This window comes from Chlorocebus sabaeus, chromosome 5 (genome assembly GCF_047675955.1).
Source record: "Chlorocebus sabaeus isolate Y175 chromosome 5, mChlSab1.0.hap1, whole genome shotgun sequence".
Classification (NCBI taxonomy): domain Eukaryota; kingdom Metazoa; phylum Chordata; class Mammalia; order Primates; family Cercopithecidae; genus Chlorocebus; species Chlorocebus sabaeus.
This window is the reverse complement of record NC_132908.1, coordinates 26,829,416-26,851,598: the sequence shown is the minus strand read 5'-3', so window position 1 is coordinate 26,851,598 and position 22,183 is coordinate 26,829,416. Positions and strand designations below refer to the sequence as shown.

General features: G+C 55.7%; 3 protein-coding genes across 5 annotated transcripts; 1 reads left to right on the top strand and 2 right to left on the bottom strand.

The window, feature by feature from the left end:
• The first annotated feature begins 1,507 nt into the window (after window positions 1-1,507).
• PPP4C (protein phosphatase 4 catalytic subunit) lies at window positions 1,508-10,631 on the top strand. Its single transcript, XM_007989470.3, has 9 exons — window positions 1,508-1,632; window positions 1,855-2,015; window positions 6,794-6,845; window positions 7,770-7,820; window positions 8,031-8,132; window positions 8,674-8,847; window positions 8,935-9,061; window positions 9,904-10,093; window positions 10,171-10,631. Exons 2-9 carry the CDS (start codon window positions 1,918-1,920, stop codon window positions 10,298-10,300), a joined length of 924 nt encoding a protein of 307 aa, XP_007987661.1. The 5' UTR covers window positions 1,508-1,632; window positions 1,855-1,917; the 3' UTR covers window positions 10,301-10,631.
• Window positions 10,632-10,972: 341 nt separating this feature from the next.
• On the bottom strand, window positions 10,973-16,742 carry TBX6 (T-box transcription factor 6). The gene is made up of 8 exons (XM_007989425.3): window positions 16,427-16,742; window positions 16,109-16,343; window positions 14,306-14,573; window positions 14,056-14,202; window positions 13,908-13,978; window positions 12,001-12,074; window positions 11,735-11,945; window positions 10,973-11,660 (listed from the first exon to the last, which is right to left on the bottom strand). Exons 1-8 carry the CDS (start codon window positions 16,542-16,544, stop codon window positions 11,447-11,449), a joined length of 1,338 nt encoding a protein of 445 aa, XP_007987616.1. The 5' UTR covers window positions 16,545-16,742; the 3' UTR covers window positions 10,973-11,446.
• Window positions 16,743-17,660: 918 nt separating this feature from the next.
• YPEL3 (yippee like 3) lies at window positions 17,661-21,620 on the bottom strand. 3 transcript variants are annotated; one of them, XM_007989456.3, is made up of 5 exons: window positions 21,505-21,620; window positions 20,662-20,844; window positions 20,513-20,556; window positions 20,202-20,310; window positions 17,661-18,146 (listed from the first exon to the last, which is right to left on the bottom strand). In XM_007989456.3, the coding sequence occupies exons 2-5, from the start codon at window positions 20,776-20,778 to the stop codon at window positions 18,057-18,059; spliced, it is 360 nt and encodes a 119-aa protein (XP_007987647.1). In that variant the 5' UTR covers window positions 20,779-20,844; window positions 21,505-21,620; the 3' UTR covers window positions 17,661-18,056. The 3 variants fall into 3 exon arrangements, with proteins under 3 accessions (XP_007987647.1, XP_037845591.1, XP_072871395.1); XM_037989663.2 differs by lacking the exon at window positions 21,505-21,620 and adding an exon at window positions 20,924-21,429; XM_073015294.1 differs by lacking the exon at window positions 21,505-21,620 and having other exon boundaries at window positions 20,662-21,432.
• Between the last annotated feature and the right edge of the window lie 563 nt (window positions 21,621-22,183).

The window sequence follows — 22,183 nt, the reverse complement described above, 5'->3', positions numbered from 1 at the left end:
TGAACCCGGGAGGCGGAGCTTGCAGTGAGCCGAGATCGCGCCACTGCACTCCAGCCTGGGCGACAGAGCAAGGGAGCGAGACTCTGTCTCAAAAAAGAAAAAGAAGAAGAAGAAAAAAGAAAGCAACTAAGAAATGTCAAGGGGACCATTTTGGAATCAGAGAAGTCATGCTGACTGAGGCACAGGCTTGGCGTGGGAAAAGTGGATTCAAATATGATCATATAACTTCTGAAGTTGTCCATGGCAAATATTTCTCTGACGGCAAAAGAAGAGATCCGAACCGGGATTCCCTCATCCATTGAAAAAGTATTAACAAGTATTTATATATGCCTACTGTGCCAGGCCTTATTCTAACCACTGGGGCTGCAATATTTTAAAAGACAAAGTTGGATCCTCCAAGGATTGTGGTGGGGAAGGCTAACAAAATAACAAAAATGTGTAACATTTTTTAAAAAGTGCAATAAAGTTACAAAGCCGAGCCCCAGCTCTGCTTGTTTCCCTAGCTGAAATGGAGGATGGCCGGGTGCGGTGGCTCACACCTGTAATCCCAGCACTTTGGGAGGCCCGAGGCGGGAGGATGGTTTGAGCCCAGGGGTTCGAAGTGACAGTGAGTTATGATAGCCCCACTGACTCCAGCCTGAGCGACAGAGAGAGACCCTGTCTCTAATTTAGGAAAAAGAAAATTGCCGGGCGCGGTGGCTCAAGCCTGTAATCCCAGCACTTTGGGAGGCCGAGACGGGTGGATCACGAGGTCAGGAGATCGAGACCATCCTGGCTAACACGGTGAAACCCCGTCTCTACTAAAAAATGCAAAAAACTAGCCGGGCGAGGTGGTGGGCACCTGTAGTCCCAGCTACTCGGGAGGCTGAGGCCGGAGAATGGCGTGAACCCGGAAGGCGGAGCTTGCAGTGAGCTGAGATCCGGCCACTGCACTCCAGCCTGGGCGACAGAGCGAGACTCTGTCTCAAAAAAAAAAAAAAAGAAGAAAGTTGTGGCCGGGCGCGGTGGCTAACGGCTGTAATCCCAGCACTTTGGGAGGCGAAGGGGTGGCGGGGGCGGATCACCTGAGGTACGGAGTTCGAGACCAGTCTGACCAACATGGAGAAATCACGTCTCTGTTAAAAATACAAAATTAGCCCGGCGTGGTGGCGCATGCCTGTAACCCCAGCTACTAAGGAGGTTGAGGCAGGAGGATTGCTTGAACCCGGGAGGCGGAGGTTGCGGTGAGCCGAGATCGTGCCATTGCACTCCCGCCTGGGCAAGAGCAAAACTCCGCCTCAAAAAGAAAGAAAGAAAGTTGTTAAAACATTTTTATAAAATGAAAGGGGAGGTGACTGTTCTAGGGTTTCTAACCGCCTCCATATCGCCCAGCAACAGCCCACAAAACTGCCCCTGGCCGCCACCGGAATCCTCCAGCTTCCCCATCTGAGGTTGGGGAAGTGGTGCAGGGGTCGCTGCGAAGGAGGGAGAGGAGCGTGTATGACGCCACATCCGGCGCGCGGCGGAACTGGCCTCCCTTTGCTTCCGCGGCGGGGCCGGAAGTAGAAGCGGCGGCGGAGGTGGCTGCGGCCCAAAGCGGAGTGAAGGAGGGAGGCAGGGAGCCGGAGAGCCGGAACCGGAGTCGCAGCGGCGGTAATATTGCCAGACTCCTCTAAGTCACCGTCCTTAGCGCGGGACCGCGGGGTTCGACGGGAGTTAGCGGGGTTGCGGCCGGGCCGTGGGACGCTGGGGGGTCCTGAGGCCGATGTGAGGGGAGGCGGGGGTCGGGGAGCCGGGCCGGCTCTAGAATCGAGTTGTCCGTCCCGCGCCCCGCACGGACACTCTGATCCGCGGGCTCGTCTTGGCCTTTCCCAGGAGACCCCTGTGCGGTGCGGAGGGGGCGGCGGCCCCGACTCTGACCCGCGCCGGGGGTGGGCCATGGCGGAGATCAGCGACCTGGACCGGCAGATCGAGCAGCTGCGTCGCTGCGAGCTCATCAAGGAGAGCGAAGTCAAGGCCCTGTGCGCTAAAGCCAGGTGAGCCTGTTGGCCCTGGGGAAGGGAGGCCAAGCCGCCGCCCACGGGTTCTGTCCTGGGGCAAACCCAACTGAGAACTTTGGGCTTGCCTCGCCCTGGAAGCTTTCCCAGAGAGGAGCAGGATGGAACCGCTGCCCTCGAGGAAAAGCTAGCCTGCTCGGGGAAGACAGAGCGGATAAAGACACTTAAAGTATTAGACGATGTGTTTCCAGTGGAGTAAGAATGTTACATAAAGTACTTAGGAAACTCAAGGAAACAAGTCCATCTGTCGGGGGTCGGAAGCTTGTTGGAGGGGGGCCGAACTGTGGGACAGGCCTCGAATAAGGAAGTGGTAAAAGAGCCAAAAATCAAAGATTTAAGACAGGAAAGTTGAAGACCCTGTGATTTATAAAAGTCTTTTAGTTACAACAACCCTTAAATGTTGGTGGTATTGTACTCATTTTACAGGTGAGAACTTTCATGTTAAAAGTTACCCACAAGTAGGGAATGGGGATCGGAAGCCAGCTCTTAGTGTCCCGTCCTTTTTCAGGCCATAATGCAAAAAGGTGTGGAGTTGGATTACTCACGTTCAGGGTGGGAGCCTGAGAAATCGTAGCAAGTAAGCCAGGGTAAAATTAAGCATGATAGGGAGGGAGGCCAGTTCAGAGTTCTGTGGGAAGTAGGATGAAGCAGTGGTTAAGGCTCTGGGTTTTGCAGTGTGAGATGGCTCTAGGTTTGAATCTGAACTCTGCCGCTTTCTAGCTGTGTTAGTGATCTTAAGGTGTCTTTATTTGTAAAGCGGAGTTAATAGTACTTAATAAGATGGTTGTGAAGGTTCAGTGAGTTGGTGCTTGAGATGAGGTTAGCACAGTGTCTTGGTACAGCATACGTGCTTGATAATCACCAGGTATTCTGTTTCTCTTGGAAGAGGGCAATAATGAGATGGGTTAAAGCCATCAGGGAAGGCTTTTGAGTGGAGGTAGGCCTTGAAGGATGAAGATAATTTGGCTAGCTGATGGAGGCAGGGCCAGTGAGGGAAGGGCATTCCAAGCAGGACGAATGTAACAGTGGAGGCCCTGAGATGTATGGGGAACAGTCAGGGGTTTAATTATTACCTGCCTCCTCTGGGGCACTGTGTGATTGTGGCTTCTACCAGGCTGGAGAATTGTGGCAGAAGAACCCGCAGAATTACCCTATGTTTATTGAACAATAAACATTGGCCTTTATAGGGCCACTGTTGGCCTGGCCCTGTACTGGTAAAAAAACTTCTGTCCATCTCTTCCCCCCCAGCAATCCTGTGAGGTTGGAATCATTTGTTCCATTTTATCACATAGGAAGCCATGACTCGTAGAGGTCTGGTGACTTGACTGAGGTCACCCACTGAGGACGTGGCAGAGCTGGGTCCTGAATCTGTGGCCCTCAGGCTCTTTGCTTGGCCCTGCCTCACATAGACTCCCTGTAGCCAGACAGGGCCTGTGCGGGGATGATGAGCAGGGTCGGCCTCTTTTTCACCACCTGTCTGTGGCTTTTCTCTTTTGCCAGTTCAGGAAAATGTCCCTGACCAGACTAACCCCACGGTGTTTTTAGTTTTCCCCTCTCCCTCAGTCCTGATTGGCATTTTTAGGAACTTATACCTGCTATTGCGTGGCTCTGTTCTTTAACCCCGAAGTCTTATCTCCCTCACAGGCCCTGAATCAGCCTGGTGGTGATGGTAGGCAAAGCTTGGATAGCATGCTGGAGTTTGCAGAATAGCAGGAAGTTATGTATTCAGTCTCCATGGCTCCTTGCAACAGCCTAAGGAATAGGCAGGGCGGGCTGAGTACTTAGCCCCATTTCATAGCAGAGGAAACTGAGCCTCTGAGTAGATAATGTCTCGTCCAACTCACGCAGCTAGTCGGAGGGGAAGTTAGTTTTGCATCCAGGTCTTTGACTGTGCTCCGTGGTCACTGAGAACCAGGCAGAGGCATTTAGGTTTTGATGTGAGGTGTGAGGCAGCAGGGAGCTATGGAAGACTGAGGGGTGGAGGGTCCTGCCCAGTTGAAACTGAGTGAAACTAGGAGGTACTAGGCCAAGGCTCAGTCTGAAGCGGGGCCAGCTCTGATACCTGGTTATGGCCTCCTGGGGACCCAACAGAGACCCAGGCTGAGGCTGATAGTGTCAAGAGCACCAGCTTGCCCAGAGGGCACAGAGATGCAGGTGAAACCCGTGGAAACACAGAGGTCCGCAGTGTCTGAGCTGAAATTGCTGCTCCTAGAAATATTAGCACAGAAGAGCTGAGCTTTTGAATCAGGTGGTCTTCAGTATGAATCTTTGCCTTGTCACCTAGAAACAATATGACCCTTGTCAAGTCACTTTCTGATTTTTTGAAATGATAATGACATGCAGTTGAGAGTTGGGGTATCTGGGCACAGGGCTTGCTGCGCTGGTAGCTGTTACTGCAGGCAGGTCATGATAGGGCTGGTGAAGTACTGTAAGTGACAGAACTGGGGCTGGAATCTGGGCCTGATTCCCAGGCCATAATGGGGTCATGCTGGCACTGAGGGGTGCTTTTCCGAGAGCACGGGCCCTGCATGTGACCTCCCTGGGTTTCAGGTTTTCACTCAGGGTCTGTGGAAGGGGCTGGCATAAATTCTTAGGAAATTGGGCTTCTGGGTTCCAATTTAGCCACTCTCCAGCTTGGTAACCTTGACCCTGCCGCTTCAGTTTCTTTTTTTCTTGCCTTTTTTTTTTTTTTTTTTTGAGACAGAGTTTCGCTCTTGTCGCCCAGGCTGGAGTGCAATGGCGCGATCTTGGCTCACTGCAACCTCTGCCTCCCAGGTTCAAGTGATTCTCCTACCTCAGCCTCCCGAGTAGCTGGGTTTACAGGCACACACCACCATGCCCAGCTAATTTTTGTATTTTTAGTAGAGATGGGGTTTCACCATGTTGGCCAGGACGGTCTCAATCTCTTGACCTCATGATCCACCCGCCTTGGCTTCCCAAAGTGCTGGGATTACAGGCGTGAGCCACCGTGCCCGACCTAGCTTCGGTTTCTTTACTGTTACATGAGGCTGAAGAGAACCTCACCAGTCTGTTGGAAAAGTCACTGTGAGCAGTTGATGGGGAAGGATGTTCAGCACAAGAAGCAGTGCAAGTGGGACAGTACAGGTGCTGGTGTGGCCTCTCGGACCACCGCCAGTGCCGCCTCCTTTTCCCAGAAAGCCAGGGAGACCTCCTTCCTGCTGCCTCTGCTATACAGAGCAAGGGGCCTAAGTGAATCCTCCTGTCCACTGAGCTCAGGAAACGCATTCTAAGGGAAGAGATTGGCAGAAAGAGGGGGGCCAGGCGAGTTGGGCCTCCCACATCAGAATATCTTGATAAAGAATCAGACCCGAGAGCCAGGCTTCCCTGGATCACATCCCACCTGTGTTACTGGCACCAAGCCAGCCTCCTCCCATGCTTCAATTTCTTCATCTGAGTACTGGGAATCATAGTACCTACCTGCCAAGCTCTTAATAACATTCCTGGCACACAGTATGAGCTCAAATGTTCACTGCTGCTGTTACCAGGCAAAATTTGGAAATATAGTATTGCTTAAATTGGGTGTCTATAGGCTGGGTGCAATGGCTCACGCCTGTAGTCCCAGCACTTTAGGAGGCAGAGGTGGGTGGATCACCTGAGGTCAGGAGTTCGAGACCAGCCTGGACAACATAGTGCAACCCCGTCTCCACTAAAAATACAAAAATCAGCCGGGCGTGGTGGTGCACGCCTGTAATCCCAGCTACTTGGGAGGTTGAAGCAGGAGAATCGCTTGAACCCAGGAGGCAGAGGTTGCAGTGAGCAAAGATGGCACCACAGCACTCCAGACTGGGCAATGGAGCCAGACTCTGTCTCAAAAAAAAAAAAAAAAAAAAAAAAAATTTGGGTGTCTTACCTGGCAAAGTGATTTCATCTCCTGCTCACTCAAGTAGAAGTAGACTGCACCGCAAGGAGAAATAGAAAATATTTAAGTCCTCGTAGTCGTAAAGAAATATTGAATACATGGCAAGAGCATCTCACTTCTTTTTTTTTTTTTTTTTTTTTTTTGAGACAGCCTTGCTCTGTCGCCCAGGCTGGAGTGCAGTGGCCCGATCTCGGCTCACTGCAACCCCCGCCTACCAGGTTCAAGCAATTCTCCTGCCCCAGTCTCCTGAGTAGCTGGGATTACAAGCACACACCGCCACACCTGGCTAATTTTTGTATTTTTAGTAGATATGGGGTTTCACCATGTTGGTCAGGCTGGTCTTGAACTCCTGACATCGTGATCTGCGCGCCTCGGCCTCCCAAAGTGCTGAGATTACAGGTGTGAGCCACCGCGCCTGGCCAAGAGTGCATCACTTTGAAGGTGCATCCACTGGTGGGCCTGTCCTGGGCACCTACCCTTGTGTCTGGATAGCCTGGGAGAAGGGCTCTGTGATTGGCCAAGAGTTACTTAACCTGTGCTGTGGAGAGGATGGGGAGACCCGCCTCCCAGGAGTGAGTCCTGGATGCAGAAGAGGGAGCAGCAGGGGGAGTCAGGGCTGGAAAAGTCCCAGCCTTCTCAGAAGGCCTGGAACACCGGAATAAGAGCTTGGACTTTGTCCTTTTGGCAGCAGGGAGCCACGGAAGGGTGTTGCATGCTGGAGGGCTGTGGCCAGCCTGTTCTGGGGAGACTGTACGCTTCACTCCTGCCCCCTGGAGGTTCAAGAACCACCTCATATCCTCCCCTCCCTGCCAAAAAAGGTCAGGAATTGGGCTGGGCTGGCCTGGCTGTGGTGACCCTGGTCTTCTCCTGTCTCCAGAGAGATCTTGGTAGAGGAGAGCAACGTGCAGAGAGTGGACTCGCCAGTCACAGTGAGTACCTGCTGTCCCTGCAGAGCCGGGCCTGGTCTTTTAGGCACATGGACTTTCCTCTTCATCTTGGGGGCTCTATAAGCCCACCCCTAAGCCTCTTTTGTCTGTCCTTTCCCTCATCTTCAAGGGAGCACTGTTATAAGAAGTGGGGGTTGCTGTGCACGGTGGCTCACACCTTTAATCCCAGCACTTTGGGAGGGCAAGATGGGCACATCACTTGAGGTCAGGAGTTCAAGACCAGCCTGGCCAACATGGTGAAACCCCGTCTCTACTAAAAATACAAAAATTAGCCACGTGTGGTGGCAGGTGCCTGTAATCCCAGCTCCTTGGGAGGCTGAGGCAGAAGAATCGCTTGAACCTGGGAGGTGGAGATTGCAGTGAGCTGAGATCGGGCCACTTCCCTCCAGCCTGGGTGACAGAGGGAGACTGTGTCTCGAGAGAAAGAGAGACAGGAAGGAAGGAAGGAAGAAGGAAAGAAAGAAAAGAAAGAAAGAAAAATAAAAGAGAGAAGAGAAGAAAAGAGGAAAGAAAGAGGGGTGTGGGAAGGGACTTTGGATTTGTTAGTGGAGATTCTTGGCCAGGGCAGAAGGACTCCTATTTGGTGAGTGATCCTGCTCACATGTCTCCAGGGCTCTGTGTTAGTAACAATTCTAGGTACTTTGAGGGGAGTGGAGAGAGGAGGGGGCCGGGACATCTGCTTGGAAGGACTTAGTTCTAGCTCTTGCCTACAGAATAGTTGGTACTCAGCATGGGACAGCGGGTGTGTTTCTGGAGCAGACTGACTTGGGGTGGGAGAGAATTTTGGCCCTAGGAAGCAGAGGTGTAGCCAAGAGCAATAAAGCTCCCTAAAGCAGCAGCTGTTTGGAGGGTCGTCCCTGGCAACTCCCACTGCTCGAGTTCCAATCCCCCCTTCCTGCTCCCCAGGTTTGCGGTGACATCCATGGACAATTCTATGACCTCAAAGAACTGTTCAGAGTAAGTGTGTGGCCAATACTGCGAAATGTAACGGGGATGACTAGAAGACCCCTTTAATCGAGGGTGGGAGCCTTAATTTGGGGGCGTGGAGTGGGGGCAAGAGGCCCCAAGTTAGATGGGCAGTTGTGGAAGAAGGGCCTCTGCTGGACAGAAACAGGTAGGGGGTAGGGGACTGTTTAGGACAGGGCAAAACTTTCTACTTCCCCACAGGTGGGTGGCGATGTCCCTGAGACCAACTACCTCTTCATGGGGGACTTTGTGGACCGTGGCTTCTACAGCGTCGAAACGTTCCTCCTGCTGCTGGCACTTAAGGTGGTAGTCCCCGGCTTCTGCACCCCCAACCTGGGCCACCTCGGGTTGGGCCTGTCTTAGTCCATTCCACCCTCATCTCCTACCGTGGCCAGCCCCACCTTGGAGCTGTGTCACTGATGATGGACCGATTCTGCTTTTGGGGGTGGTCAGAGACTCGGGGGGTGGTGGTGGTGAGGCCAGTGGGGCAGCATTCTGGGAGGGGCAGAGGCTCACTGTTGCGAATGTGGCAGGTCATTGCTGCCACTGGTGGGAGAGGCAGTGTGGGGCCAGATGACAAAGGGCCTGGGTGCCTTGCTTAGGGACCCAGTCTGTGTCTGGTAGGTGAAAGAAGAGCCATTAGGTTCATAGTTGATGGGGATGGGTCAGATTTACATTCTCTGGAGGGGTCCTGCAGGCCTGGGAGGTGGCTGATGCCACATGATAAGGCGAGAGGTTCCAGGAGTGTGCTGGGCAGTGGTTGTGAGGATGGCATGAGGAGGTCAGAGAGGGATGTGTGGAGAGACCGTCTAGGCGCCAGCCCCGGCTTGGTGGCCACCCCCAGGTTCGCTATCCTGACCGCATCACGCTCATCCGGGGCAACCATGAGAGTCGCCAGATCACGCAGGTCTACGGATTCTACGATGAGTGCCTGCGCAAATACGGCTCGGTGACTGTGTGGCGCTACTGCACCGAGATCTTCGACTACCTCAGCTTGTCAGCCATCATCGATGGCAAGGTAGGCCAGCTCAGGGCTCCATGGGACGGGGAGAGGAGGGGGGCTCCAGGCCTCAGCCCCGCCCTCTTTCCTTGCTGTCCCCTGTAGATCTTCTGTGTGCACGGGGGTCTCTCCCCCTCCATCCAGACCCTGGATCAGATTCGGACAATTGACCGAAAGCAAGAGGTGCCTCATGATGGGCCCATGTGTGACCTCCTCTGGTCTGACCCAGAAGGTGAGGGCATGTGGGCAGGGGCAGGCAGGGACAGCCAGGAGGGGTTGGGAAAGAGAGGGAGCAGGGCTGGCCTTCACTGGCATCTGTCCTCCACCTACCAAATGGCTGGAACCCTGGAGGTTGAGCAGGGAGGCCTGCATGGCAGATGCTTTGAATGCACAGTGGCTTGGGGCATGGCTCAGAGGGCTGTAGAGGACAATTAAGTCATTGCTCCCTGAAGTGAAGGAGTCTTGGAACATGACAGCAGCTTCTTCAGAGGTCAGAACCCCAGAATGATAGCCCCCTGAGACCCCTCATTTTGTGGGTTCTCCACTAGTGTAGAGCAGAGCTGAGATTTAAAGTCAGGTCTTCTGAGGACCAGCCAGAGTTCTTGTTGTCACACATACACACAGGCACACACGCACACACACACTCTCTGCTCCATCATAGCCACACGCACACGAGGCCTCTGCTCCACAGCCACACACACACACAGACACACGCACACATGCAGCCACTGCTCCACAGCCACTCCCGACCGCTCTGTGACAGCACTGGGTGCCCTTCTGTCTTTGGGAGCACCCCTTTCACTCCTGTGTACTGTTTGGCCAGGGATTATATGATCACTGTCATTATGAGGGGGTCCCAGCCATTGGGCATTCTTTCTCCTCTGGAGTTCATCTGCCCCTACATTTGCTGTCCTGGTCCCCACCATCCCACAGACCATATTCAGGCCCCATGCTCTGGTCCCATGGGCCTCTGGTGGACTTGGGGAGGCGCCAGGCTGCTCACCCTCAAGGGGCAGCGCTGGCAGCCAGAGAAGCCTGAGGATATCCCTCTCCATCCCTCCGTTGCCCCATCAGACACCACAGGCTGGGGCGTCAGCCCCCGAGGGGCTGGCTACCTATTTGGCAGTGACGTGGTGGCCCAGTTCAATGCAGCCAACGACATTGACATGATCTGCCGTGCCCATCAACTGGTGATGGAAGGTTACAAGTGGCACTTCAATGAGACCGTGCTCACTGTGTGGTCGGCACCCAACTACTGCTACCGGTGAGCCAGCTGGGCCGGGCTGGGAGGGGCGGGCATCTGAGCCGAGCTGCTTCTGACCCTGCTGCCCCGCCTTCCAGCTGTGGAAATGTGGCAGCCATCTTGGAGCTGGACGAGCATCTCCAGAAAGATTTCATCATCTTTGAGGCCGCTCCCCAAGAGACACGGGGCATCCCCTCCAAGAAGCCCGTGGCTGACTACTTCCTGTGACCACCCCCCCCCCCCCGGGCCCCTGCCCCTACAGCCCTCTGGCCCTCGGACCACTGTGACTCTGCCTTCTTCCTCAGACGCAGGCTGGGCGTTGTGGGGGGAGCTGTCCCGGCTCTGCTCTTCCCCAAGAGGGTGCTTCGAGGGTGAGGACTTCTCTGGAGAGGCCTGGAGACCCAGCTCCATGTTCCTCCTCTCCTCTCTCCCCACTTGAACCATGAAGTTTCCAATAATTTTTTTTTCTTTTTTTCCTTCTTTTTTCTGTTTGTTTTTAGATAAAAATTTTGAGAAAAAAAAAGAAAAAAAAAATTCTAATAAAAGAAGAAAAATGGTCTTTGGGTTTTTGCCAGACTTGGTTGCGAATGCATAGGGTTGCTGGCCTGGGACCTGGGGTGGACCTCAGGGCCTTGACTGCCTCAGGGCCCCAACCTGCCAGGAGGGCCAGGCTCAGGCCAGTCAGCTTGCCCAGGGCCTCCAGGGGCCGCTACCCGCTGGCTTCCCCAGCGCTAGGGAGAGGGCTCTGTTCTCATGGCAGCCTTATTAACAGCATCAGGAGATTCTGATTTCTCCATTTTTCTGAAGAGATGGGCCTAGAGAGCTGGTAGATTTCATGCTAGGTCAGGCAGCTGGAAACAGGTTTAGATCTGGGTCTGGGTCTCCTAGCAAAGCCTTTGCTCACCCAGCCCCGCCCAGGGCCAAACACAGGAGCTTCAATGTTTCCTCAGCATAGATGGCTTTTGAGTTTTATTAACAAAAATACTCTGGTCCCAGAACAACAGACTGGTGTGGCCTGCACTAGTGGTGTGGGGGTGGGGATTGAGCCCCCCCCCCAAGAGCTCACAGGGGGACCCGGTAGGTGGGGATACTGGTCTGTAGCCCCATTTGGCCAGGCAGAGCCCCTTCCATTCACACGGAGGTGAGAGCCGGGAAGGGGAAGCCGGCCCCAGCTGGACTCCCAGCAGCCTTGGTTGGGCTTTGAAGCCAGAGCGGGGTGGGAGTGAAATCAAGGTGTGAAGTTGTGGGGGGGGGTGGGCAGGCCCAAGGCAGCCATTTGGTGTGGGGGATGGGGCCGGTGGAGGTGAGGGGGCTCCAGGGCTGGGGGAAGGGAGCAGGAGGTTTGTGATGGAGGCAGAGGGGCCCAGCAATGGCTCAGTACATGGGTTTGGAGCCCACATCCAGATAGCCCCCAGGCCCGGGGTATGGTAAAGGGAAGGGGCCCCCTTGGAGAAAGTGCGGGGCAAAGGGTGCCGCCGGTGGAGCCGCTGGGTACCCGGAGCCCCCTGGCCCGGGTGGCAGCTCCAGAAATGCAGCCGAGTGGGGGGCTGAGCGCCCAGAGTCTGGAGCCTCCGGGAAGCTGGGGCTCCTGACATGGGAGAGAAGGATGTCAGAGCAGTGCTGAGGGTCCCGCAGCCCCGCCTGGTCCTCTGTCCCACTCACCTGGTGGGAAGGTGACTGGGGGCCCCGTGGAAAGCTGCAGGGTGCATGAGGTAGGCCTCGGCACTGGGGCCACCACACGGAGGTGCCAGGGCAGTGGTGACTTCCCCGGGGGCTGAGGCCTGTTCTGGGTCTGATTCATGAATGTCTCCACCCAGAGTGGAGTCGCAGGGACCACCTGGTGTGTCCGGGGAGAGGGAAGGGAGAGGTTGGGCTAGGGAGGATCCGTGTCTCAGGCCTGGCCCCATCGCCATCGGGACTATACTCACCTCCGCTCCCATAGGCCTCTGTGGCTGCTGGCTCTGGGCCCCGCAGTTTTCTCTTCACACGGGCATCTCGCTCCCTGGGAAACAGTGGTAGTGGTGATGATGATGACAGTGATGGCCATGGTGATGGTAGTAACAGTACTTACCCAGTGCCAGGCATTTCACCCTCCCAGGGACCCTGTCGGGTAGGGGCCATCATTATACCCATTTTACAGATGAAGAAACTGAAGGCCAGAAAATTAAATAACTAGAAAGTGGCAGAGCTGGAATTTTGTCCCTGCTCAAGCTTGTCCATGCTTTACTATTGTGTTTAGTATCAATGGAAACTCCTTCCCAGAGGCAAGGCCAGGGCACGGTCTCACCTAGCTCATCCTTCTGCCCCATCTCCACTCCGAGCCTCTCTCTGGAATCCTCTTCTGTCCCCTCTTCACCTGCTGAACCCATCCTTTTTCTTTTCATTTTTAAAATTTGAGATGCGGTCTTGCTATGTTGCCCAGGCTGGAGTGCAGTGACATGGTCACAGCTCACTGCATCCTCCGACTCCTGGGCTCAAGTGATCTTTCCATCTCAGCCTCCTAAAGCGCTGTGACTACAGGCATGAGCCACCAAACCTATCCTTGCCTTAGTGCAAGCGCAAGTTCCTCAAGGAAGTCCTCCCTGATCTCCGAGAGCACATACCCCTCCCTCATAATATCTGTCACAGTTATGAGACAGTTAAATGCAAATGCTTTTGCATTTGGTGGAGTGACTCCTTGGTTCATGTCTGTCTCTTCTGACAAACTGGAAGCTCCTTGAGGGCAGGGACCAGCTCTGAGGGGCTACGCTTGGAACAGTTCCCACGGCCTTATGGAACCTTTACTGTCCAAGATAACCTGGCTTCCCCTCCCCTGCCTGACTCCTACTCACTCCACTGCAGCCACGCCACAGGCACAGCCCCACCTCAGGGCCTTTGCACGTGCTGTTCCCACTCCCTAGTGTGCTTTGCCAGATGCCCACCTGGCTCCCTCCCATACTTCCTTCAGCTCTCTCTCAAGTGTCTTCTTCCTGCTGAGGCCTCTTATCTAATAGCTCACCCCAGTCCTTCCTATCCTTTCCTGTTTATTTCTCTTCTCTTTTCTTTTCTTTTCTTTTCTTTTTTTTTTTTTTTTTTTTTGTGTGTGTGTGTGTGTGACAGAGTTCTTTTCTTTCTTTCTTTCTTTCTTTCTTTCTTTCTTTCTTTCTTTCTTTCTTTCTTTCTTTCTTTCCTTTCTCTCTCTCTCTCTCTCTCTCTCTCTCTCTCTCTCTCTCTCTCTCTTTCTTTCTTTCTTTTCTTTTCTTTTTGATATGAAGTTTTACTCTTGTTGCCTAGGCTGGAATGCAATGGCACGAACTCGACTCACTGCAACCTCCACCTCCTGGGTTCAAGAGATTCTCCTGCCTCAGCCTCCCGAGTAGTTGGGATTACAGGTGTGTGCCACCATGCCTGGCTAATTTTTGTATTTTTAGTAGAAACGGGGTTTCACCGTGTTGGCAGGCTGGTCTCAAACTTCTGACCTCAGGTGATCTGCCTGCCTCAGCCTCCCAGAGTGCTGGGATTACAGAAGCAAGCCACCGCACCCGGTCTCTCTTCTCTTTAGAATGGCTTCCTAACAGATGGCATTTTATTTATTTCTCTTGTCTGCTTGTCTGCTGTCCCCACTAGAAATCAGTTCCATCAGGGCTGGGGCTTTGGTTTACTTTGTTTGATTTATCTCCAGTGCCTGGAACTGTCCCTGGCACATAGCAGGTACTATACAAGTATTTGCTGAGTCAGTGAATGAATGTTTTTACTTACCACTGTATTCCTGATGTCCCAGCACGGTGCCTGGCACACAGTGAGTGATTAATAAACATTTGTTGAATGCATGAACGAATGAATGAACAACTCCCACCTCTTACAGTTTCTGCCGTTCTCCCGGAAGCCTTTGGCAAAGGGATTGGCTGCAATCTTCAGTTGTGTGATCTGGGGACACACATCCAGGGTCAAAGCAACTGTGGTCTGGGCAGGGCGCCACCACCCCCTCAAGCAGGGGCACTCACCCGTGGGTTCTGGTAGGCTGTCACGGAGATGAATGTGGTCTCCGGGAAGCGAAAGGAAGCCATGCCCCCCCAGTGCTGGCTGCAGAGCTGAGCTGCCCGAACTAGGTGTATGCGGGGTTGGTACTTGTGCATGGAGTGCAGGATCAGCTGGGAGGGAGGAAATGGGAGTGATTCCCTGCCCTGTGCCCCAGCCTTGGCCTCCCTTCTAGCACCCCCTAACCCTATCCTGGAGTCCCAGCCTGGGCCTCACGTGGCCGTGGGGGTCCAGCGTGCTGTTGGTGAGCTTGACACGATGGAAAGACACAGGCTGCCGCATCCAATGTGCACCAGTGGCAGGAGAGTCGGGGTGAATGTAGACACGGTCGGGCAGGCGGGGCTCTGCCTTGCCGCTGGGCTCCCACCGCCGGCCCTGCCAGCGATAGCGAGCCCCGTCCACCGGAACCACGTCCAGAAGAAACAAGTAACGGGCCTCAGGGTCCAGGCCAGTGACTGACACTCGGCAGGCAGGGAACATGCGCCTGTGCAAGGGAGGGGACAGGAGAGGCCTGGTACTACCCACTGGCCAGGGGTGGGCCCAGCACCAGTAATGGGACATAGCAGCAGGCTCCCCAGAGCTGTCAGAGAAACATCAAGGGAGGTGGAATTAGAACCCAGAGGGCAGGCCGGAGGCTGTGGCTCACACCTCTAATCCCAATACTTTGGGAGGCCAAGGTGGGAGGATCTCTTGAGTCCAGGAATTCAAGACCAGCTTGGGCAACACAGAAAGACCCCATCTCTACAAAAAATTAAAAAGTTAGCCAGGCATGGTGGTGCACACTGATAGTCCCAGTTACTACAGAGGCTGAGGCGGGAGGGTCACTTGAGCCTGGGAGGTCAAGACTACAGTGAGTCACAATTGCACCACTGCACTCCAGCCTGGGCAACAGGGCAAGACCCTGTCTCTGAAAAAGGAAAAAGGGCCGGGTGCAGTGGTTCACGCCTGTAATCCCAGCATTTAGGAAGCTGAGGCGAGATCATGAGGTCAGAAATTTGAGACCCAGCCTGGCTAATATGGTGAAACACTGTCTCTACTAAAAATACAAAAATTAGCCAGGTGTGGTGGTGTGTGCCTGTAGTCCCAGCTACTCGGGAGGCTGAGGCAGGAGAATCGCTTGAATCCAGGAAGCAGAGGTTGTGGTGAGCTGACGAGATAGCGCCACTGCACTCCAGCCTGGGCAACAGAGCGAGACTCCATCTCAAAAAATAAAAATAAAAAAAAGAACCCAGAGGGCAGAATCTTAGATCTGGAAGGTTTTCTTGTCTCATTTTACATTTGGGGAAACAGGACAGACAGGTTAAGCGATCTGTCATACAGCAGGTTAGGAACAGAGCCATGACTCCTACCCCTCAAAGCGTATTTGCAGAAGCAGGGGTGACTAACTTTCTTGCTAGGAGCTTCCTGTCCCCACCCTCCTCTCCTCCCCTGATGTCCAGCACCAGAATCTGCAGCTTTTAGATGAATTTGCTTTAGAAAAAATATACCCTGCCTGCAGTAGGGCTGAGGACTTTCCACGCTAGGGCTTGAGCTCCTGCCCTAAAGACCTCATCTCAGGCCACACACTGACCATATCCCTGCCTCTAGGGTGACCCTGGACCTAGATATACTGAGTCCTATTCAAGCTGCATACTGATCCCCAGTCCTGGTCAGATTTCCCTGATGCTGGTCACTGGGCTGGCCCTTGACCCCCTGTCCTTGTCTGGACACTGGTCTAGGCCACACACTAACCTATAACCCAGCAGGACTTCCTGACCCTGCCCCAGACTGACCCATGACCCTTGCCATAGATTGGTCCCTAAACTCAGCCACAGACTCCACAGACTAGCCCTTAACCCTTGTCACAGAATGACTCCTGATTCCAGCCACAGAGTAACCCCTGCCCCAGGCCATAGTCAGATTCTAAGCGTAGGCAGAACTCTAGCCCCTAGGGAACCTCCCAGACCTAGCCCCTCCCCAGGGACTCTGCTTTTCCCAGGAGACCCCCACCAGAAACATGGACCCTGACCAGTCCCTCACCTCCCAGCTTTGGTGATGATCATTTCTGTTCCCACAGAGCTGAACTCCTTCCATAGCTCCCGGTTCTCCAGGCTCAGGCTGACCCCAGGGAGGGAATGGAGGGCCTCTGGAGCTGATGGGGCCGGCTCAGTGCCCATGGCAGGGGGCAGAAGGGGCAGAGGTGGGTGTGCAGCCAGGGTGCGGGGAGCAGCCTCCATCCCGGAGAGGAAGCAATCCAGTTTGGGGGTGTCCAGGTCTGGAAGCCGGGGAAGAATGAGGAGCCAGCCGAGGGCCCCAGCCTCCCTATTCTCCTACCCAGGAGCTGGTCCCAACGCTCACCGGGGTAGCGGTAGCCCTCTGCTAGGCCGGGTGGGAAGCTGGAGTCGGCCCCAGGTTGGGCGGGCCCCAGGCGGTAGCCGGCCCCCAGGGACGGGTACAATTCTCGTGGATGGTACATGTTGTACTTCCGTCTGGCCTCAGGTCTCGCTGCCTAGAGCCCCCGGTGCTGCGAGATGCCCCCTTTATAGCTCACAGCTCAGCCCCTTCCAGACCCAGGATCACAGCCCCTCCCCTCTTTGGGGCCCTGGATTTGGGCTGGGGTGGAGACCCCTGGGGCCTCGAAGGGGTCCGAGCAGGGGCCGGATACCTGGGTACGGTCCCCTCCTTCCCTCCCTCCCCACCCCGGGCGGCTTCATTAGCCTCGACCCCCTGCCCCCTCATTACATAATTAACTCCTCGGCTTGATTGATCCCCGGGGCTCGGACAGGGACGCAGTTTGGCGCTTCCGGCCAGCTGGTCCCCGTTCCCACGGGGGGGAGCCCCGGCTAGGGATAAGCTGGGGGGCGGGGCATGGAGCCTGGACGGAGCCTGGAGTCCCGGGACACACCTTGGCGCCCCCGACCTTCTGGCAGGTGACCGCCCTCCGCCCCCCTTCACTTGGAGGCCGGGAAGCAGCATGACCAGAGGGAAAGTGCAGGCTGGAGGGATGCGGCCTGAGCTGATTTCACAGGGCACTCGGGGTCGCGAGGAGGCCGCAGCCCAGTCCCGAGCACCGTAGTCCTCCCTGGTCCCCATGCTTAAAAAAAAAACCTCCACCCTGAGCCAAGCCTCCAAGGTTCGGAGGCGCGCACAGTCCGACAGCTTCTGACGCCTCGCGCCAGGGTTTCCCAGAAGGTCCCACGCTGGGGAACCCTCGGAACTACACTTCCCGGCAGGCCCAGCGTTGAGGCGCGCCCGAAGGAGCCGGACGGACCACGCGGGGGCCGCTGGAAGTTGTAGTCCGGCCGCGAGGGGGCTGCGAGGCCGGCTACGCGGTTGCCCTCCCTGGGGCGCTGTCCCTAGGCGGCGGCCAAATGCTGCAGACGAGCACACGCAGATCAGGCGAGGTCACAGCGTAGGCAGCCAGAGTGGGCTCAGGGCCTCCGCCGGCAGTGAGACTGCCCCGGTTCCTGGAGACCCAGCTTGAACGACTTGCCTACCCCCATGCCCCGCCCGGTCTCAGAACCGCACAGGTCTATAGGGCCAGAAATCTCCGCTTGAGCTTCCCCTCCCCGGATTACACGCGAGCCTGAGCTGTCTCCACTCCATTGTTTTATTATATACAAACGCTACAGAACGAGGGGGACAGACACGCGTGGGGTAAGAGGGGCCTGGTGGGAGGAGTTCACAGAGCAGACGGTGCACTGGGGCCAGGAGAGCAGAACACAGGCCATATCTATAGGGCAAGCGGGGAAGGAGGGGGTTAAAAACGAGATCCAAGCCAGCCAGATCGCAGGAGGTACGGGGGCGTCGTCCCCCTTCTGTTCTCCCCCCAAGGTCACAGTGCATGCAATAAAATATATGTACAGGAGCTGGATCCGTCCTCTGCAGGGGCCCTGAGGGTCCAGAGCTCCCTTTGGGCGGAGGGAAGCCGGTGGCGCTCCCTGGCGGCCAGGCCGGGCTGGAGCCACATGCGTCGGGGAGCGGGGGGTCAGTCCCAGCCGTTGTCTTTAATCATGTGGTTGAGTTCAATGATGTACTTCCCCTCTTTGTACTTCTGGCTGCTCTCAAAGGCCTGTTCCTGAAAGGAGGGGCGGGACCATCATCCCCGGAGCAACAGTCTCACCACAAGGCACAGGGGTTGGGGAGTGGACATGAGTGGCCCCATTTTACATATGAGGAAACTGTGGTGGAGGGGCAGGGCCACATTTCTCACAAACACAGAGTAGAACTCCCTGACTCAAAGGTACTTTTCAAGTATTAATGATGGCTCTCCAACAGAGAAGATAGGGAAGTGGCTAAAAGATTTCACAGTTCAGGTTTGCAAACTGGTGGCTTCATGGCCATTTTGGCCTACAACATGTATTATATGTGGCAAACGACATATATAAACTCTCTCTTGGACAGCAGAGAGTTTAATAAAAATAACTTTAAAGTATTAAAATATAAGTAGGCCGTGCTCACTCGTTTGCCCAGCCTGCCCCCAACTCCCAACCCCTCCAGTCTATGCTACCCTTTACACATCTACAATATCTGCTTGGCCTTGCAGGCACTTGAGGGTTTTTTTGTTTGTCTGTCTTGTTTTATTTTGAGAGGGAGTCTCGTTCTGTTGCCCAAGCTGGAGTGCAACGGCACGATCTCGGCTCACTGCAACCTCCGCCTCCTGGGTTCAAGCAATTCTCCTGCCTCAGCCTCCTGAGTAGCTGGGACTACAGGCGCCTGCCACCATGCCGAGCTAATTTTTGTATTTTTAGTAGAGATGGGGTTTCACCATGTTAGTCAGGCTGTTCTTGAACTCCTGACCTCAGATGATCCACCTGCCTCGGTCTCCCAAAGTGCTAGGATTACAGGCATGAACCATCATGCCTGGCCTGGCACTTGAGTTTTTGACCTCTTGTCTAGGCCAGCTCTTTATTTATTATTATTATTATTATTATTATTATTATTATTTTTGAGACGGAGTCTCGCTCTCTCGCCCAGGCTAGGGTGCAGTGGTGCAATCTCGGCTCACTACAAGCTCCGCCTCCCAGGTTCACACAACTCTCCTGCCTCAGCCTCACCGGTAGCTGGGACTACAGGTGCCCGCCACCACACCCAGCTAATTTTTAAAATATTTTTAGTAGAGACGGGGTTTCACCGTGTTAGCCAGGATGGTCTCAATTTCCTGACTTCGTGATCCACCCACCTTGGCCTCCCAAAGTGCTGGGATTACAGGCATGAGCCACCGTGCCCGGCCGGCCATCTCTTTGATAGAGGTCGAGTGGCCAAGCCACCTGTCCAGAGACACACAGCCAATCTGTGGCAGGGTCAGCAGTGAGCTCAGGTCAGGGCTGGCTGGCTGGCTTTGCCTGGGGCATCTACCTCACAGAGGCACCACAGCTCCAAGCGACGCCTGAAGAATCCTGTCCCTTGCAGTGTCCCAAGAGCATCTTCCTTTGCCACATCGAATCTGATCCCTGTAACAATCCTGGGCGCTAGACAGTGGCTTTATCTTCCACTGACAGATAAGGAAATGAGACTCAGGGTAGTGAAATCAGACCCTGGACAGCAGCAGTGGCAATGAGGGCTATGGAAAGGGAGGCTGGTGAACCCAACCTCCATGTTGTTGCACAGTCTGGGGCAATTTTTCTGATACTCTGAATGACAATATAAGCTGGTGGTCAAGAGTTTGGAGTGAAAAAAAAAACCAACCAACTCAGATTCTGGTCCCTATTCTGTTACTTACCAGTTGTGTGATCTTGGACAAGTTACCTAACATCTTTGGGCCTCCCTGTCTTGTTCTGTAGAGATAATACTAGCTTCTACCTACAGGATCACTGCAATGATTGAATGAGATAACAGACGCCAGGCACACAACAGTGCAAGGCATATAAGCATTCAATAAATGGTGACTCTGATTATATCCTAACTCTCAAATGGGGATCCAAGTGCCTGGGAGAAGGGATGGGTTAAGAGAAAAGTTCTACAGCCCTTGCAGGTTGCAAGAGAAGAAAATGTGGTCAGGGATGAAAAGACAGTCTGACTTGTGTGAGCTAGGCCTATGCAATCTGAAAGACTATAGGATGACTGCTTGTCAGGAGGAGGTGTTGGAAGGTCAGGTCAAAGGCTAGCCTAGGGTCAGAGGTGGCTGACTCACATATTTCCAGCCCAAAGTGGTCTTGCAGTTCTCGCAGTGGATGTCGGCAACAGCATGGAGGCCGGTCAGCAGCACCCGCTCCTCGGCTGGCCCGCAGCCCACGTTCACCCTGTGGGGACATGGGGCAGTCCCAGGGAGGGTCCTGCCATCACAGGGCCCCCCTCAAGCACTGTGCCTGTCCTCCGCATCCAAGAGATGATGCTCACAGCTTCCTGCCTGCACCGGGGAACTCTGGGAGTCTCAGCAGGATGCCAGGGGTCACAAGTCACAACAGATGTCAGGGAAAGCAAGAAGGGAGGCCAGATACTCACACAGAGTTGAAGAGGTAGGCACGCCCCTGACTGCCCTGGAAGGACTAAAGGGTGGGAGGGTGGGAAGAGAGGAGGGGGTCAGGGCTGCCGGTGGGGAGCTGCCAGGCAGCCCCTATAGGTTCCAGCCCCACTGTGGCCTGGTTGGTTACCTTGGAGATGAGGTCGTCGTGGTTGGCCAGGTGAGCGCGGCAGTGGGCACAGCTATACCTCCGGTGACAATCATCCAAGTAGGCCTGAAACGTCTTGGGCTTTGAAATCCGCACCATGGCGGGGGCCGGGGGCAGTGGCCCCACGCGGGGAGCGGCCCACGGGGAGCAGAGGGAGCCCAGTGCCTGCCGGGGAGGGAGTAGGTGGGCTGTCAGGACCTGGGCCATACACATGCGAGGCACTCCCAGAGCCATGGGGACTCACTCTGTCACACTCGGCTGCTCTCTCCTTTCCCCAGAGCCAGCAGCCTCTCAGGGACCAGAGGCGTCTCAGTTTTGACTCAGTGAGGAGGCCTCAGGTTGCATCAATGGGGAAACTGAGGCTCGGAGGAGCCCAGGGTGAGTCACCCCCCTGCTTCCGGCCTCACCCTTGCTGACCTGGCAGCTGAAGCTGGAGGAAGGGGCTTTGGAGGGCTGGGCTGTCAGTTCCCAGTTTCGGGGGAGCATGGACGGGTAGGCGCTGGTTGGTCCTTGCGACCTCATCTGGAGAGCAGTGGGGTTCACTGGGGGTTTAGGGGGTTCATCGGGGAGACGGTCCCCCGCCTGGAGGAGGCAGGAGGCCTCGCCGTGAAGGTGGAGGGTCACCTAGCAGAGGAGGGGCTCTCACCTGAGGTCGCCGAGGCCTCCTCTACGCCCAGGGGCTCTTACCTGCATCGCGGAGCCTTACCTGGACCCCGGGGCTCACCTGGGGCGCGGGGGTGGGGGCGGACGCCGGGGGAGGGGGCAGTCCTGGCCGGCTGGGCGGGGGCGCGGGGCGACACGCAGCCCTGACGGCGCGGGCCTCACCTCGCCTGGGCGCGCGGGGCCCGGTCCGCCGGGGTGGGCTGGCCTGGGAGTGGGGGGCGCTCCTGGCGGGCGCCGTCCCCCCCGGCCCGGGTTCGCAGGCGCCTGGACTTGTTTACACCGAGCCCAGCTGCTGCCGCCGCTGCGGCGGGAGGGGGAGGGGACCCGCCTCCCGTCCCGGCGGCCGCCGTGGCCAATGGGCGCTCCGCATGCAAATGAGGGGGCGCGTCACACGGCGGCCGGCGCAGGCCCCGGCCGCCCCTCCCCCGCCGCCCGCTCCCGCCGGCCCGGAAATGCGGCTGCGGCCCGCGCGCCCCCGGCCTGCTAGCATTCCTGCTAGCGGCCCGCGCAGGGGCGGGGTCGGAGGGTCTAGGCCCGGCGCGGAGCGGGGAAGCGGGTGGCCCTGGGACGCATGCCGTGGGGAGATGAGTATAATGACCCGCGTTTGTCCGCCGCCCGTGCCCCGCTTAATCCTCGCATCAATCCCGTGAGGCCGTTTCTCCCGTTGACTCCACTGTACCGGGGGCTGAGGCCCAGGGAGGTCTCGCGGCTTCCCAGGTTATCCAGCTAGTAAGAGGCGAAGCTGGAATTCTCACTGTGGGCCCATTCCATGGCTTTTGCCAGAGCGCCAGGGGCACTCTCAGTTCACCTCTTAGCAGGGAAGACCCAAAGGTGCGCATTC

What these genes read in the sequence shown, in the direction of transcription:
- YPEL3 (XM_073015294.1), bottom strand. Translation starts at nt 20,913, where the DNA reads ATGGCTCTGGGAGTGCCTCGCATGTGTATGGCCCAGGTCCTGACAGCC. An exon ending in ACGACGACCTCATCTCCAAG is followed by an intron (nt 20,557 to 20,661) that starts GTAACCAACCAG and finishes CCCACCCTTTAG; the next exon opens with TCCTTCCAGGGCAGTCAGGG. An exon ending in GCCTACCTCTTCAACTCTGT is followed by an intron (nt 20,311 to 20,512) that starts GTGAGTATCTGG and finishes ATGTCCCCACAG; the next exon opens with GGTGAACGTGGGCTGCGGGC.
- TBX6 (XM_007989425.3), bottom strand. Translation starts at nt 16,544, where the DNA reads ATGTACCATCCACGAGAATTGTACCCGTCCCTGGGGGCCGGCTACCGC. An exon ending in AGAGGGCTACCGCTACCCCG is followed by an intron (nt 16,344 to 16,426) that starts GTGAGCGTTGGG and finishes CCCGGCTTCCAG; the next exon opens with ACCTGGACACCCCCAAACTG. An exon ending in ATCATCACCAAAGCTGGGAG is followed by an intron (nt 14,574 to 16,108) that starts GTGAGGGACTGG and finishes TCCCTTGCACAG; the next exon opens with GCGCATGTTCCCTGCCTGCC.
- PPP4C (XM_007989470.3), top strand. Translation starts at nt 1,918, where the DNA reads ATGGCGGAGATCAGCGACCTGGACCGGCAGATCGAGCAGCTGCGTCGC. An exon ending in GCCCTGTGCGCTAAAGCCAG is followed by an intron (nt 2,016 to 6,793) that starts GTGAGCCTGTTG and finishes TCCTGTCTCCAG; the next exon opens with AGAGATCTTGGTAGAGGAGA. An exon ending in CAGCCATCATCGATGGCAAG is followed by an intron (nt 8,848 to 8,934) that starts GTAGGCCAGCTC and finishes TGTCCCCTGTAG; the next exon opens with ATCTTCTGTGTGCACGGGGG.